This window comes from Vipera ursinii (genome assembly GCF_947247035.1).
Source record: "Vipera ursinii genome assembly, chromosome: 7".
Classification (NCBI taxonomy): Eukaryota; Metazoa; Chordata; class Lepidosauria; order Squamata; family Viperidae; genus Vipera; species Vipera ursinii.
The window spans coordinates 38,657,229-38,675,377 of NC_139521.1; the positions used below are offsets into that span (position 1 = coordinate 38,657,229).

General features: G+C 37.9%; 1 protein-coding gene across 1 annotated transcript in view; it reads right to left on the reverse strand.

Annotated features, from left to right (window-relative positions):
- SEC24D (SEC24 homolog D, COPII coat complex component) overlaps positions 1-18,149 on the reverse strand; it is a 70,245-nt gene that overhangs the window by 2,290 nt on the left and 49,806 nt on the right. Inside the window, exons 14-21 of the mRNA XM_083367359.1 lie at positions 16,427-16,543; positions 13,253-13,423; positions 10,829-10,925; positions 10,102-10,247; positions 7,526-7,664; positions 6,893-7,011; positions 2,920-3,099; positions 1,395-1,586 (exon numbers count right to left, since the gene is read on the reverse strand). Coding sequence (XP_083223485.1) covers positions 1,395-1,586; positions 2,920-3,099; positions 6,893-7,011; positions 7,526-7,664; positions 10,102-10,247; positions 10,829-10,925; positions 13,253-13,423; positions 16,427-16,543 — 1,161 coding nt within the window. The remainder of the gene's footprint in view (positions 1-1,394; positions 1,587-2,919; positions 3,100-6,892; positions 7,012-7,525; positions 7,665-10,101; positions 10,248-10,828; positions 10,926-13,252; positions 13,424-16,426; positions 16,544-18,149) is intronic.

Consider the following 18,149-nt stretch of genomic DNA (forward strand, 5'->3'; position numbering starts at 1 on the left):
GTACTGTGCCTTATGGATACTTGCAATGGATTTGAAAGGTTAAAAGTTGCTGACTTGTACAATGGAAACAAGCAAATTATTTGGTACAGGAAAATTTTCCTTAAAATTCTCTGTGAATGTAATTTCATTGGCAATTTCATCAAAATTATTGATAAATATTTTATTCATGGTCAAAGATGAAATAAATTACAAAGAAGATTTAGAAGCTAAAATAGAATTTCATCAAAACAACTATTCAATGTTCCTATTGAACCATCAAAAGCAATGATAATTGAACAATATTTAGCAAATCTGGAGGCAATCTAGGAGCTATTGGTTAATAGGATAATATTCACATACAATTTGACACAGCCATTAATAAAGGCATTATTACATCAATGTGCCAGGCCAGATAAAAAGGCAAATACAAGGTAGATGTTAACAAACAGAAGCAAGTTCAGTGGCATGATAAAACAATAAAAGTGATTTAAAAAGCAAGGAAGGCTACCAAGGCTACCAAGATAATGAAGGAACTGGAAACCAAGTCCTATGAACATGGTTAAAGGATTGTTTATCATGCAGAAAGAAGGCTCAGAGAAGATATGATAGCGGTCTTCAGATACCTAAAGAGTCACACACAGACCTGAATGGCTTGGTTCCCTTTGCCTAGGATGCAACTGTTTGAAATATACAGGGAATTTGTTTCAGGTTAACTATAAGTAATTTCCTCACATTAATAGATGTCAACCTTATGAAGTGATATGCTTCCTTTGCTGGAATATTCTGAGAGAGGCTGGTTAGCTATCTGTCTAAAATGTTTCAGCAGCTCTTGCAATAAGCAGGTGATAGGACTAGGCCAGGAGTAGGCAACCTCGGCTCTTTTATGACTCATGGACTTCAACTCCCAGAATTCCTGAGCCAGCATGGCTGGCTCAGGAATTCTGGGAGTTGAAGTCCATGAGTCATAAAAGAGCCGAGGTTGCCTACCCCTGGACTAGACAATCTTTCAGATCCCTTCCAGCCCTTGCGATTCTATAAAACTTTTTAAAAAATTGAATGATACGCATTCAATTCACATTACTTTCAATTGTAATTTGTGTGCTTCTTTCTGAAAACCTGCCTATACATTAGTCAGTTCTGGCATACTGCATCTTTGCAATTTGGACTGGTTTCAGGGAGAAGGTAGTAGAGGCATTGTTTTGGGAAATCAACAGACTTGTGAAATAATGTAAGTATAGTAACCTACCCATTTTTTCTGTGCCTATTTCTACACATCTGCATTCTCATCTTTATAAAGGAGCAGTGATTTCAAGGCTGCATTGTTCATATCATGTCATCTGACACTTGACGCTTGGAAACGAAGTATTAAAAAACAAGCATTCAACAGCTGTTTCTCAAATAAATAATATACTCACAGCTTCAGTGCTGACATGTGCAATGGAAGGCACATTAAATATCCCTTGGATAAGATCTGGTGGGGCACTTACTCCAAGCCATAGAAACATATGTAGAGAATTTGCCAATAGGAATATTCCTCCTTCAGAGAGCCGTTCTTCTGAGCAGCGAACAGCAGAAGGAATTGTGTCTTTATTTACATCCATAGAGTGCTGTAGGATAACATTTAAGTTCTTAGATTCATTGCATTTTTTAAAAAAAAATCTGAATAACTATGAGACTCAGTTTGATGTAGTAGTTTAAGGCACAAGGGTCAAAAGTGGGAAACCGTGAGTTCTAATCCTGTCTTACACACAGAACTGGTTGGATGATTTTAGGCCAGTTACTATCTTTCAGCCCTAGGAAGCGGGCAATGGCAAACCAGTTACACTGTATAGACTTGTCCAGATAGTTGCCAACAACCTGAAGACATATATAGACATAGAAGCCACATAATTAATACTGTGATGAGAGTCAGGGCAATGAGACACAACCAAAGGAGGGTTGAGGAGATCACCAGCAGCCCACAGACTACACTCAGATACACAGATTAAGATCAACGTAAGATATGGAACAATTAACAGCTTTTTAAACTCTTTGTAGATACCTTTCTAAATTTATGTTTATCCTGTGTGTGTGTGTAATAAATTTAAAAACTGGAATCCCAAGTATAGACATTTGAAATCAGTAAAAATAAAAACGATGAACTCCAGGATATAAGAAAAAATTATTCTTTATTGCTGAGCTTTCGTCAAGAAGCTGTTGACATCATCAGAGCAAGGGCCAAATGATAAGGGAGTCAGTACATACACTTATATGGTAATAATAACGGTCAAATTGTGGAATGTGGGTGTGGCCTATTCATGACAAGCTCACTCGTGTATAATCACAGTGGTTCCGGCTTTGTTGGAAAATCCACATTAAAGTCCACAAAATCCACATTATGACCATAGTGGCCAGATGAATATTCCTACATTGGCAACTCTAGATATTATGCTGTATATATGAAGAGTAATACTTTAGGCACAAAAGTTAATCTTAAGCTTAACACATTTTGCAAAATAATTTATTCTTGGATGGAAATCTACCTGCACTTTCAGGTTTATGCCAGGGAACAAATGGAAAAGTTGCTCTGACTTTTCTTTGCCAGACAATATTACACAACTTACTATTGTCTGGCTGGTTTTGCCAATGCTAGGGGGTGGGAGGGTCACCAACTACTTGTCTATTGGTAACAGCTACAAGTTGTTACAGAGAGAAGTGTGGTTGAGGAAGATGAACTGTGCTTCATCAGTGCCATGACACTATCATACTTATATTGGCTTTTCCCAATCTCTGGGGTCTGAAGGAATTATAATGGTAGAACCATTAACTCAGACCAGATGGACTGAGTAGCATCAGCAAGACTACTCTAGAGGTAGTCTTGTGCCCTAGCCTAGCATATTCTCCATGTCGCAGAAACTGCCTTATGACATTGCCCAATTCTGCTGATAGCAAAACACTTACAATTGGCAAAAGCTGTGGGTAGAATAAAAGTTGGGTGCCAGCAACATCCATTGACATGACCAGCTGTCTATGAAAAGTTCTTTCATCCGTGGGAATCTCTGACTTGCCCAACAGCACACAGCTTTTCAGAAGGCTATTTATGTAGACAGGAAGTACCTTCATTGAATCAGGAAGGATAAGCTGAAAAAGAAGAGAAGGCATCAGCTAAAATGTCTTGTCATCCATATACTCCAAGTTTTCTCCAGCAGGATTTACATCTGATTAGATCCACAATCAACTGCTTTTGTCTGACAGACTTCTATAAATAATTTAAATGGTTTTCCTCTCTTCAAATGCCACAACTCTGTTTATATTTCAATCCATAAAACAGTGTTATGATAAAAAGTATATTCAATAATTAAAATAAATATGAAAACCTCTGAGAATATATTCAATTTCTGAATTTTCCTCCCTGCCTAAAGATTCTTATTTTTTGTACCTATAATATAAAGGTGACATCTGCTTGTTGGTATCATGTGCATACAGTACAAATCAGGGATTGCATGACTTAGAACTTAATCTAGCTTTTCCAATCATGTTATAGTGAAACTGCTCTTATGATCGGATCTTGGTAATTAGAAAAGGATAAATTTATCAAGTGATTTGAGCCTGAACAAAAGCCTTTCTAATTTTCAAAAATTGTATTTTTTTTAGAAATACAGAAATACACCTCAGAATTGCAGTTCAGTTATAGGAAAATGAATTGATAATGTGCTCTGTCAGCCATATACCATACAAAGCAAAAAGTTCTTCTGAGATTTATATACTAAATTGCATGTAGTTAAAAACTGTGTTGCATTATTTATAACACAATGACATTTAGAGATTAACCTATCCTGCACATACAGAGATGCAAGACTGTTGAAGGCCAAGATTTTAAGCAAGCAGTTGCTACAAAATTCAATGAAAACGCAGCACAACTGGTGTAGCACATATAGGAACGATAAATACAATATTTAGATCTTTCCTCATAATCAGCCTGGGCTAACGCTGTCCATAAAAGGTGCTAGCTAAATCTGGAAAGTAAAGCTTTAACTCTGAACTCTTTACAATGCTTCGTCACTGATTAATTAGGCTTTATGCAAGTGTTATTTTTGTATGGTGGTTTATATTGCACAATTTACAGCCCTGGCCACAAAAATAATTGAGTGAAAATGTAAGCGAGGAAAGATGTTTATTTCAGATTGCAATTTATGTCTTTGTAAGCTTACTTAAAAATCAGCATAAGAAACAGTGTAAATCAGTTAACATTTGGAGGAAACAAAGCACAAAATCTTACAATCTTGACTTGGATTTTAAACTTTTTGTTCTTTGAACTGAAAAAAAATCCACAGAGCACAAATCATCCATATTTTAAAATCAATAACTGGAACAGTGCCATGAGAAATTTTTGTATTACAATTTTATCTGGCTGTATTTACACAGAGAAAGTCTGTATTGCCTTCAACTTGCTGCTTTATTTAACCATCCATCCATCCGTCCATCCATCCATCCAATTTTTAAGCCACTCAACAGAAAAATATAATATGCAGGTACAGTAGTTCTCAAGTTACAACAGCAATTGGGACTAACATTTCTGTCACTAAGCAATATTTTTTGATATTATATAGAACACAACATCATATGACTGTATAGCTTATTAATGTCAATCCCTGAGATCACTGTTGCTATTGTGAAGTGAAGATCATGATTTGTGCGAAGGGAAGTCTTACCAAAACAAGTTGCAACCTTCCCTGCTGGTTTTCCTATTAACTTTGCTGGAAAGCTGGCAAAGAATATTACAACTTACAATCACATCACCACAGTACACTGCAACCATCATAAGTGTGAACCAACTGCCAAGCACCCAGAACTCCATCACATAACTGTGGGGTTGCTGGGATGGCTGGAACTTTGAGGACCAGTAGTTGTAACTTCAAACTGTTGCTGTATAAGTGGTCATTAACTGAGGACCAGTATACATAAAGTACAGTGCCTCAAGGGAACATTGTAAAGTATAATCTTCCACATCACCCCCAACTTAGAATGGTCAACCAGGCAACCTGCGAGAAGAGCCATGTTTTGGGGGCTTGAAGGTGAGGGAGTGGGACTGACTGAATCTCTGGGAGGGATGCTGTCACAGAGAGCAGGTGTTGAGGGCCTGTTTCTTAAGCCCCGATAGATGATATTGCTTAGTTGATGGGATCTGAAGCAAGCCAATTCTATTTGATTACACAGAACAGGAGACAGAGGATCTCTCAGGCCCTATGCCATGTAAGATTTATAAGTAATAACCAACAGCTTGAACTGCAACCAGAAGCATACTGGTAACCAGTGCAGCTTACAAATCAGATGTGATACATGGACATAGCAAGGCCTGCCCATCACTGCTCATTTTGCTGCATTCAGGACCAACTGTAGCTTCTAAGTAGCCTTCAAAGGTAATCCCATGTAGACCATGTTGTGATAGTCCTTTCACATGTGACTAAGATATAAGTGACTGTAAGAAGAGCTTTTCAATGCAGGAATGGGAATAACCAGCAGCTAAGTTGGATTTGTGCAGAGATTTTGCTGAATTCCAATGCTGCCTGCTCCTCAAGCGGGATCTCAAAGTCCAGGAAAATCCCCATATTGCACACTTCTTCCAAATGGGGGAATGCTATTGTTGGGCCAAGCCCCCAAAATGACATAATGCAATCCAGCCAAAATAAAGTTCTTTATTTGCTTATAGCTGTTCTGTTCCAGCCTACGACCGGCCCTGTTTGAATGTCAGGGACAACCCCTTTTTATAATCAACATGCTGGGGAAAAAACAACTAAATTTATTTACAAAGAGTTCAAACAAAAGTTAAATGAAAAGTTCAAACAAGACTTAAACCAAAAGGTTAAACAAGAGTTAAACAAGAATAACAGACCAGGACTCTAGCAGAAGATCTTCAAACGGTTGCCTTCAGCAACCAGCACCTCCCACACATTCCCCTTTTATCATCAGTCCCAAGGCGTGGCTTCTCATTGCCTTCTCCCGAGTTGCCTCATTGCTTTCCTCTGTTCTGTTCTGCTAGATTGCCTCCTGCTCCTAGCATCTCTGAACAGAGCCAGCTGTGGATCGTCTTCTTCCAATCCCTCATGCTCACACAGCTGAGTCTGAGGAGGAACAAGATGGGAGGGGCCAGGCTGAGAGTTCTGCAGTGCATCAGAACCTTCCTCTGACACCAAAGGCTCTCCAAACCCCTCCTCCTCCTCCTCTTCAGAATCATCCGACTGAGCTGCTGGAACCACAGGCTGACACTGAATCACAATACCATGTAAACAGAAACTTGCCAGACTACACCAATGCTACCCTAAGCTAATGGATAATCTAGAGGGTGGTTATGCTAAATCTTTCTCTTCTCACAGTCCAGCTCTAGATTGTGCTGTCTCTTGTCTCAACCCCCTCCCAGGAATGTGCTCTCTTCTTCCTGAGAAGAAGGGTCCATCACATCACTTCCTCCTTTGTAGACACATCCCAACATAACTATCCCATTTAAGACCAAAGCTGAAAAATCTCAGAACTAAAAGATCCAAGGATCTACCAATACTTGGTCTTGGTAGAGGAAAGCCTGAGCCCATTTTCCCCCATCCAGACCCCAACAGCCTCTCTATTTACCGAGACAAGACTTGATAGCATCACTCTGAAACTTTTAGCACCAGATTCTTAGTTTATATTCTATAGTGGACTTCTGCAGCATGTCAACTTTCAGTCTCTAGACGAATTTAACTATAGGGAATGTGGCAGAAGGCTCACTAATGTTCACAAGCACTTAAGTCTACTTAAGTGAAAAAATAAAATTCGCCATATGAAACCCTATGGAGATGCAATATTTTTGAATTTGATACCACATGTTTTTTGCTTACATGTTAAAATAATATCCAAATAATGCCCAAATAAAACATCTGTAGCTGGAAATATAAAATACCTGGCTCACTGTAGATGGAGTAGCACAGTTCTTTCTGTAACATGCCAACATGCGAGCTGTTTGATTCACCAGGATCTCACGGACAGTCTTCAAGGGCTGGCTGAGAATGGCTTTATAAGCTATCATTATATAAAAAAGTGATAAAAATATGTTATGTTAACCATTATATCTTTTCACAGAAGAAAATTTGTATTTTAGGTATTAAAAAAGTTTCATCTAATCTACTCTTTCGAAACATAGTATAAAACTTTGTGTGTATGTTAGGTTTAAATTATAAATTTTGTGAAAATTATTCACCTTGCATCCATGGTCAACCACAACAAGAAATGGCCTATACTCTTGTTCCAATGCTATCATAGTGACCTAACAATTGTGCTCTACTAATATTACAATGATACACAGAAATTCTGAAGTATGAACTTGTGATTTATCCAGGAATTTAAATTAAATATATAAAAAGCATTCAGCAACTATTGCCAGTTTACATCACTGTCTAGTGCCTATTTCTTATATATCTAAGACAAGAATTGATTATTTCTGGCTTTTAATACCATGTGTTTTATCAGATTTTAAATGCCTGCCGTCACTTTCCAGCCTCCCTCCTCACTCTCAAATCGCATATTATAAACTGACCTGATTTTGCAAAGAAATTTACTAATGCATCGGTCTCACAGCTCTTGTAGATATCAGCTAACTGGGAACTACAGCTGAGTCCAACATTATGTATGCGCAGTCTTCTTTGACCAGTCATGGATGTGTAAAGGACTGCACACTGCAATGACAAAGTCAAGATGATAGATAACTTAAAATGGTTAAGTTACTTGCATTTTCTACAAAAGTATTTCAATTTGTTTTTAAAACAGTAATTTGGGGCACTCTCAAAAGGTGTAATTTATTTATTTATTATATTTATGATATCAATTTATGTTGTAGTTGCTAGTTGCGAAGTCGTGTCCGACCCATCGCGACCCTATGGACAATGTACCTCCAGGCCTTCCTGTCCTCTACCATCTTCTGGAGTCCATTTAAGCTCACGCCTACTGCTTCAGTGACTCCATCCAGCCACCTCATTCTCTGTCGTCCCCTTCTTCTATTGCCCTCAATCTTTCCCAGCATTAGGCTCTTCTCCAGTGAGTTCTTCCTTCTCATTAGGTGGCCAAAGTATTTGAGTTTTAGCTTCAGGATCTGGCCTTCTAAAGAGCAGTCAGGGTTGATCTCCTCTAGGACTGACCGGTTTGATCGCCTTGCAGTCCAAGGGACTCGCAGGAGTCTTCTCCAGCACCATAGTTCAAAGGCTTCAATTCTTTGGCGCTCAGCCTTTCTTATGGTCCAACTTTCACTGCCATACATTGCAACTGGGAAGACCATAGCCTTGACTATACGCACTTTTGTTGACAGGGTGATGTCTCTGCTTTTTAGTGTGCTGTCTAGATTTGCCATGGCTTTCCTCCCCAGGAGCAAGCGTCTTTTAATTTCTTGGCTACAGTCCCCATCTGCAGTGATCTTGGAGCCATCAATTTATACAGCCACTTATCTCACTATTGCAACTCTGAATGGCACACACAGGGTTAAAACCTAAGTTGGCACTGTATTACAAGTAGAAAACTTCAGGTGGAATTTTACTCTCTCCTTTTTAATACAAGTCCAGATCATAATATATTATAATTGGTTGGACACTTGTGCAGCAGGCTGACGCAAAGAGGCAGTCCCACAACCAGCGAAACCTGGGGGCTGGACAGGAGACAGATTGTATCTGCCCTCAGTGCGGAAGGGATTGCCACTCTCGAATTGGCCTTGTTAGCCACACTAGATGCTGCTTTAGGACCTCTTTCCAGAGCACGATACCATAGTCTCTCGAGACTGAAGGATGCCAATGAATGAATGAATGAGTTGGACCAAGAACCATTTTAAAATAGCATGGCTTAAACTGACTTCCAAGGTACTTCACAGAGGTCCTCCCAACCCCTACAGTTTGACATGCCAAGGTCTTAATTATTTTCTAATTCACATGTACCTTATACTCAAAATTATATAACTAAAGCCCATGAATTGCATTATTTATTCACTGATTTTTTGCAGTGTAGCAGTTTTCCCTGACTTACAAAATTAAATGTCTCTTTTAAAATTATTATAGGTTTTTCATGACTTACACCCAGTTACTTTCATTGAGTGTACATGACTCTTTCCTTTATTCCCAGGAAAGGCACTAATCACTTTGGTATGTTGGAGCTTGAAATAAGGGCATATTTTGCTAAGGAATGGGGCTTTCTTTGCCAAGAATAACTGTTTACCACCCTTACATGAGGATTTCTGATACTTCAAGGTATGTGAATAACTATAATAGTAGCAAAATGTTGAGATAACTTTGGAAATCCCTTATAATCTGCAGGAATGCAGTCATGACAAATAAATCTTCACTACAAATGAAGGTTTACAGGTTACTTATATTTTAAAGTAAGGGTTGTCTCCATCATTTCTAAAATCAAAAAGCCCATAAAACCATAACTATAACATATATAGGACCCAGATTGTTGGGGGCAATTAAGCTGACTTTGTAATAATGCCGCTTGGGGTGTGTGTGTGAAAGCCCTAATAAGCAGGCATATACATAGAATGAAGGCTACTGCTAAGCTTGTAAGCCGCCCTGAGTCTTCGGAGAAGGGCGGGATATAAATGGAATTAAAAATAAAAATAAAAAAATAAAATAAAATAAAATATCAGGACATAAAAAAGCCTCATTTACAGTTGCTTTCAATTCTGCTGTATTCCCCTGTTATGACAACAGCTGAAGCAGCAAATATTGCAAAGTATTGTGAAGATACTAAGAAATAAGCTAAGACAACATCTGAAGCAGGAGTTGACTAAAGATGGATAGGAGCTTCTCTATTGTGATAAAGATTCATAGTCTTGGCATAAACAGCTAAACTTCAGCATACATTCTACCAGGAAAACAGAACAGCACTGCATGAACAAAACAGCTAGTTGTGTCAACTGTGGTCAGCAACACAAAGTGATCCAATGAAAATTCCAGTGCTGCATTTGGCATACGTCAATTACAGTAAATGTAATTTACTGCTTATATGGTAGGGAAGTCATATGGCATCACAGGTTGCGCAATACTTCCTGTATATGCCAATTATGCATAGCGATGTACAGTAAAGGTCATCCAGAAACAGACCAAAGAAGCATGTGACCTAGGAACTTCTTACCTGGATTAAAGCCCCACCATCTTCACTCAATTTATCATCATGCTTGAACTCCACAGTCACAGCTTTGTCACAATCTATTGCTGCCAATTCAACATCTGTGGTATTGTTCATGTAAATAGCTCCCAGGAACTCTGTTGCTCTAAAACCTAAGTGATGATTAGAAAAGAGTAAGTTGTACAGTTAATAAAAGCTACCAGCATTCTTTTTGCAATAGGCAAGATAGCTGATAGCTTCAAAGGACATATTCCCCTGCTTACCCACCCAGTGCCATTCTTAGTACCAATCTGCATCCTCTTTAACGCGAGAAGCTGATTTGTTATAAAATAAATGCTACAGTCACCTTACTCATAAGAAACATTAACCTGAAAACAGCAAAAAGTCCCATTATTCCTAACAGAAACAGCAATTTACTTTCAAAAAAGAAAGTTGTTTGAAATTAAGACTGATGATCATGACATTTTTTTCCAAATGATCCACTATAATTATACCAACAATGACGGATTTATTCTATGCTATGTAATTGAATGTTTCAGGAAGAAACCTGGGTGGTTTCTCATCTAAAAACCAAGATAAATCCAGAATGCATTTGGAAAGATTTGACAGATTTGACATCGAGGTTTACTAATTTCCAATGCTTCACATTTTATTCCAGGAAATAAAACACATATTAAATCTATCTCTTAAAGCATGTAAAACAAACAAATAAAACTTCTGTAGTAATCATTACCTGTGCTAGTTCGAACTCTCATAATAGCATCAAAACCCACTTTTTTTTCTATATCCTTCCTCAGGTCATTCAGAAATTGATGGCTGTCAGACTGTATCTAAACAAAAACAAGAGATTGGGAAACACCTGACTAAATAATGTCTACCACTGGATGGCAGCAGCGCAACATAACTTGTTTCTGGATATAAACTGTTAGTAATTAATAGCACTAAATCACTCCTAAATAAAGAATTTAATTAGTGAATGCTTGCAGGCCTTTTACATTCTCACAAGGTCATGCAGATTAAGAGAAAAATCAAACTGCTTGTTATACATAAAAAAATACAATTATTAGTAAAGAAAACCCACTCTTAAAATAGATTGATGAAAACAGATATTTAGAAAATAGGTTATCTTTATCATTTAAAAAACAAGTCAACATTAGAGTAAGCAGGTATTTTATGTTAGAAGTTGTTACGTATTATATTCCCAGTTTAACAAAATAATCGTTAAGATTTTCATAATATTACAAGATTATCTTGTGCATTATCATCATAAACCTAGGGAACATATAGGAATGTAAAAAGAACAGGGTGATTTATAATTATTTAATGTCAGGAAAAGAACAGAAATGCCACTAAACATAAATGGTTCCTTTAGGAGTCTAGCACTAATAATCAGAGAGGGATATAATCCATATATTTCTTTATCCTATTTGGAATAGAAAAGAAAATCAGATTAAAATTTTAGTTCCTATCGCTAGACAAAGTTTTTACTCACTTACTACTTAAAGAAATATGTATTACATTTTTCTTTATTTGTTCCTATAAGTGCTTGAAATTTCTCATATTTTTCCACACATCATTGTGAAATAGTTTGGGCAGGGACTATATTCTGTCAAATTTTCAACCCTGATCCTCTGACTGCAGATGAACCTGGACCTTTATCTCCTTGGTCTTTGTTCAACAGCTTAATCACTGTATCACATTTTCAGAGGTCTTATCATAATATCTTCCAATGGCCAAATACCACATTATGTTTATCCTACTGCAGGTGAGTTGCTCTCCTGGTATTGCTAATCTGTATGTCCCATAAGAGTTAGCTAAAATAGTCAGTGTTGAGGACTTCTGGAAGTTAAATAATTCTTCAGCATCTTCATATAAAGGAAATTCACAAGAAATTGTTAGGCATGTGTGTGTGTGTGTGTGTGTGTGTGTGTGTGTGTAGGGGGGAATCCCTTCATAGAAAGAACATTTTATCTTACAAGACTTACATTCTATTGGCCCTAAACCCTTGTCTTTTCAAATTAACATCCTGGTGCCAGAATTATTACAGTTTTGTTAGATAACCCAGGTGCTATACTATACTTTGAATATAACCATACTTGAATCTGTCTTTAAATCTACATGTAGTTAATGAATTTAGCTCTGTTAATTGGATGGACGTTATCCCCTGCAGTTAAAAAAAATTCAGTGCAAAGTGTATGGGCTGAGATTGGGAGTGGGATATGAAGGCTATTATCCACCGAGAAGCTTTCCAGAATAATATTTTAAGAAGAACCTTGGGATGTCCCCAGCATATTTCTGTGCCTATTGAAGGTAGAAGTAGCATAAGCTGCAATCTTGAACAGAGAATTCATACTGTATTTATCAAAATTAGAACCTGATTTCCTATGTATAGATCACTGCTTTTGGGACTGCCACATAAGCTTGCTGTTGGCAAATTGTCATCAGGTGACACAATAGTGCTTATGACTCTTTTATCTACTATGTACATACTATGTACATACATTTATCTACATAATACACTCACTCATACATACATATATACATACAGTTAAAATGAATTGAAATCTTGAAAATCTGGCAAAATCTAATGAGATTCCAAGAAAGAATAATTTTTTGGCCATTTTATTTTTTTATTTTATTTTTAGAACTGTTACATAAACCATCTGTCAAGGCTGACTCCTAAGGCACCTCTCCTCACAATGTGACAACAGAAAGGAAGGGAGGGGGGGAGGACAGTGCTTGGAATGCTTTGGGAGCTGGGAGGGAGGTGAGGAATTTATGTGAGCCATTTGCAGCCTGAGATGATCATGATACTTCAAGGTTCTGCGATGGGAACCTTCCGAAAGCGCAGACTGTTTTCCCAAAATAAAAAGAACGTGTTGGATTAGTAGACAATGTAAAATGGGTGGCCGAAATGGGTAAAAGGGGAAATTAACTATGCTGTTTTTCATACAAAAACCTCAAAGCTAGCTTCACTTCTTCTAGGCCTGTATGGATCTATCAGTAAAGTTATATTCTTGGTAAAATAATATCCCAGGAGTTTCTTTTGCTGCATATGCCAACGGGATGGTTGACACCATCTACAATATTGTCCAAGTGAATTACTGACCTCAGGTTGCAAACTACTGAGACAAAAAAAGAAGCTTTTGTCAGTTACCTGAAAATTGTTGTACTTGTACAATGTTCCTCCAGTATGAAAAGTCACAAAGCCCATGGAAGCGATATCTGCATACTGGTTCGGGAAAAGAAACAGATTTACACAGCAGCCGTTGGCAACACAGTCTTTGGTCAAAGCCTCATAAATATTTGTCTGGGCCTGGAACAGCGTCTGGGGAACATAAAAGAATATAAAAGAATGAAGCATTCTAAGTAACCAGCAAACAAAAGAACAAGATGTTGCAATGAATAAGGAGGGAAACAAAAACATGTATGCAACTGAAATTTAGTTTTAAGAACTAAACAATTTTAGCAAGCATAGGCATTAGCCAAAAAAGCAGCTGCAGGTTTTCTTGTACTAATCAAATATATAAATATATTAAGAAGAATTTATACAGTTTGCACACAAATATTTCATTAACTGGAATAGGTAGTCTTCCCTTACCAGTAGTAATTTGAACCAGGAACTTTGTTGCTAAGCAATGAGATCATAAAGTACAATGTTATGTGACTGCGATGATTTACGATTGCAATTTGGGCAGTCCCAGTTGCTGTCATAAAGCGAATCCCATACAGTCACAGTATCCTGCAATCACACAATTGCCATTTGCAACCTCCTGCCAGCTTCCTTATTAACTTTGCTTGTCAGAAGCTGGCAGTGAAGGTCACAAATGGCAGTTACACGACTGTGAGATGCTGTACTATTGTAATTGTGAGCTGGTTACCAAGAACCTGAATTGCGATCTGATGACTGCAAGGATGCTGTGACAGGTGCAACAAAGAGGACCTGTCTCCTAAGTCTCCCTCATTCAGTGCCATTGTAACTTTCTTTGCTGAAATAATGATAATGATAACTTTATTGTCACTTTGAATGTACACCAATCGGCATACATCAAAATGAAATTTTATTGCATACAGCTCTCAAAGGGTCACCACCTCCAATATATACTCCTTGTTCGTGGCCCGCTCAAATTTCACATTGTCCATTTTAGTCTCTAGGGAGTGAACGATGACACACAGGACAGATGGAAATGGGGCTCCTTGTGGATTAGCCCTCAAATTCGCTTGTATTCTGACAACCTCGCCTTCTTTCCTTTTTCTGATCCTGACTCTTCCACCCTTTCCTTAAAGAGGCCTTGCTTCTTTTCGCCCCTGGAGCACGCTGCTGCCGCCACCACCAACTCCTCCAAAAGCCTCTCTCTCTTCCTCTGGGCCTGCCGACAGCCTCATCCAGTTCCTTCGCTCCATAAGCTCCAGGTCCTCTCTTCCTCTGCCTCCTCTGGAAACAGCCCTGATTTGCAATAGAATCCATCACTGGGCCAGCAGTCAGATCTTGCTGCTGGTAGAACAAATTCAAACAGTGCCAACGACTTTTAACTAGAAACTCGCCAGGCCAGCAAAGATTGTCGGTCGTATGTCGTATGTTACCTTAGTTCCACCATGTTGCTCAAACACATTAAAATCTTCCTGATCATGTGGCCTATAGCCCTTACTATCCCTCCCAAAACTATTTGCCTTCAAGAGCCAATGCAGCCGCAGCCATTCCAGGCGCCGCCATCTTAGATCTTAAATGAGTGAAAACTACCTGTATATATGACAGACACAAATTAACCAATTGAAACAAACATTTTGTGACACTCAAATGCAACTGAAACTCTTCTGTGAGCAAAAGCTGCTGCTGGCTAAGCCCAGGGGAAGCTGAAAGCTCTCCTAAAGTCCCCCCTCCCCAGTAAAATCCTTATTGCCTTCTTGATGAAGAACTTTTCTCCCAGAGAATTTTTAGTATCAGTAAACAATTAGCCCTTGCCCAAATCCAGTTTACTACAAAAGAGGCCAATAATGTTTAACTGAGATAGTTCACTTAGGCAAATGATCCAACACTTTATGTCACTCATTTTACAGTAGGGGTTTTCCACCCAATATTTACTTTCTTCTGCCTCCCAAGCAAAGGAAATTTTTAAAAAGAGAATCTTAGCTATCCAAACAGACATGGAGATATTGGTTAAAAAAATAGATCTTTAAACTGGTTGGTTGGGGGGGGGGGAACACTTTCCAAGCAAATAATGCCAGTCAATGAGTTAGAGGCAATTCCCAAGAAGGGCCTATTCTGGCGCAAGAGTTGTATTGTTGGAATCCATGGCCTAATATGGGAGTTTCCCTCATTTGCCATATCATGAGAGGATCTGTATATGTTTTCATGTTTTATTTGATCGTCAATTGTATGCTACTTTTGGACTTAAGATATTTAAAATTCCTACTTCAATGAATAGCGCACTAGAACCTGAATCAGAAATTCTTCTATCTCCTCTTAGACTCTTAACATATATGTTGTTAGCAGAACTGAAAAGCTGATAGACAAAGCAGTGAAGGTTATGGTTATATTGAAGGTTATGGTATAATGTAAAGGCAATGTATTTACTTGAACGTTAATTCTATGTATTTAGCCAGATATGTTATTGTATTTTCTTTTAGCTATTTTATCCAAAAAATAGACTTTATATTTTAGATATAGTTATAAGACTAATCAATTATGTCTCTGTCTCTCTATATCTATCTATCTAGCCTGGTTCATAAAAAGTTGACCAATGATTGAATTAATATGGCATGCTGAACCACAAGTTACTCATCTGCATTTTAGCCTACTCTAATATTCCCACCTAAATGAAAAAAGCCCACCACCACCATAGGAATTTCTCCAAAATTTTCTTCTTTTCTTTTGAAATAATTTCTACAACTAATTTTATTTGACCAAACTAATGAGAACTAGTAGAAAAACAACGAAACGTAATGTATATATACTCGACAGCAATACACCCTAAAACAGAGTTAAAAATATTAACAATGCTGGAGGCTCATATCACAGTTGTTAAGCTTTATATTCATTACTACAGTCTAGCTACTACTATGCAACTTTTATCCAGAGCTATTTTTAGTTTGTCATCATTGTTAACTGGATGAATTGCATACCTTGAGAGCTTCCCTTGGAGTCTGTGACAGCGCTATTGGACAGAATTCAATAGTGAAAGCATCTTGATTGCAACTGCTATACTGAGAATTAAACTGATTATATTATGCTAAATTCAATTTGTATGATTTTGGTTGGAAAATAAAGACCACAGGTGAACTTGGCAAAAATGAAATGTAGATGTAGAATAATTCCCTTCTTAATGAATACCTTCTCTTTTTCTGTATTGACCAATTTCCTGTCGTCTCTGTTCTTCAGCTTCCCTGGTGCCTCTGCAGTTGGCAATGAAGAGTGGAAGATAAACAGTTTTCCAGCGCACTCTGCTGCCTGTAACAAAAATAGAAAAAAAGCAAAAAAAAGGCCTTTATTCTCCTGCAGATATAAACTTCTGAGATAGAGCCTTATACAGTTCTGTTACACCAGTAAAAACTCTCAGCAACTTTATAAACTAAACAGTCCATTTGTTTGGAGTTTAAACTTCATTTGATACCCTAAAGCTTCACCTCTACTACCAAAAGAAAAGAAAAAAAGGAAAAGAAAAGAAAAGAAAAGAAAAGAAAAGAAAAGAAAAGAAAAGAAAAGAAAAGAAAAGACAAGGAATCCTTGTATTCACAAAAAATGAACATAGTAGTATCTGGGTCATGGATGCAATTAAAACTTTCTCTTTCTGTGCATCTGTGTGTAGATACATGTGTCTGTATTTTAATTTGCAAACGACACCAAGCTGGGAGGAATAGCCAACACTCCAGAAGATAGGCTTAAGATAGGAGGAGAATCTGGACAGACTTGAACACTGAGTGCTATCTAACAAAATGAAATTCAATGGTGAAAAAAGTAAGGTTCTACATTTAGGCAAGAAAAACCAAATGTACAGGCATAGTATGGGTGGTACCTTGCTCAATAGTAGTAACTGTGAGAGGGATCTTGGAGTCCTAGTGGACAATCACTTAAATATAAGCCAGCAGTGTGTTGCAGCTGCCAAAAAAGCCAACACAGTGCTAGGCTGCATTAACAGAGAGATAGAATCAAGATCACGTGAAGTATTAATAACACTTTACAATGCCTTGTTAAGGCCACACTTGGAATACTGCATCCAGTTTTGGTCACCACGATGTAAAAAAGATGTCGAGACTCTAGAAAGAGTACAGAGAAGAGCAACAAAGATGATTAGGGGACTGGAGGCTAAAACATATAAGGAACGGTTGCTGGAATTGGGTATGTCTAGTTTAATGAAGAGAAGGACGAGGGGGGACATGATAGCAGTGTTCCAATATCTCAGGGGCTGCAACAAAGAAGAGGGAATCAAGCTATTCTCCAAAGGGCCTGAAGGCAGGACAAGAAGCAATGGATGGAAACTAATCAAGGAGAGAAGCAACCTGGAACTAAGGAGAAACTTCCTGACAGTTAAAACAATTAACTATTGGAACAACCTGCCTCCAGAAGCGGTGAATGCTCCAACACTGGAAGTTTTTAAGAAGAGACTGGACAGCCGTTTGTCTGAAATGGTATAGGGTTTCCTGCCTGAGCAGGGGGTTGGACTAGATGATCTCCAAGGTCCCTTCCATCATCATCATCATCATCATCGTTATGATGATGATGATGATGATGGCACGCCAGGAAGGTCAAGACTGTCCCAATGCTAAGTTTAAGGCAGTTAAACTTTAGTACCTTAGAATGCACTGATGATATTACCTAGTTTGGGTAATGAAATGTCTGCAAGAAAACAACCAAGCTCAGAGAGCACCAAGGACCCCTCATTTCAATCCCAAATTACAAATATTTTCCCTTAATTGATTCAGTATAAAACACAGTATTTACATGAGCCTGGAAAAACAGTATGGGTTTATCTAAAAACTATTAGAGTGGACGTACAAGTTTAAACATTTTTATAATGAAATTTGCTGAAGTACATCACTATATTAACAAAGTTTAT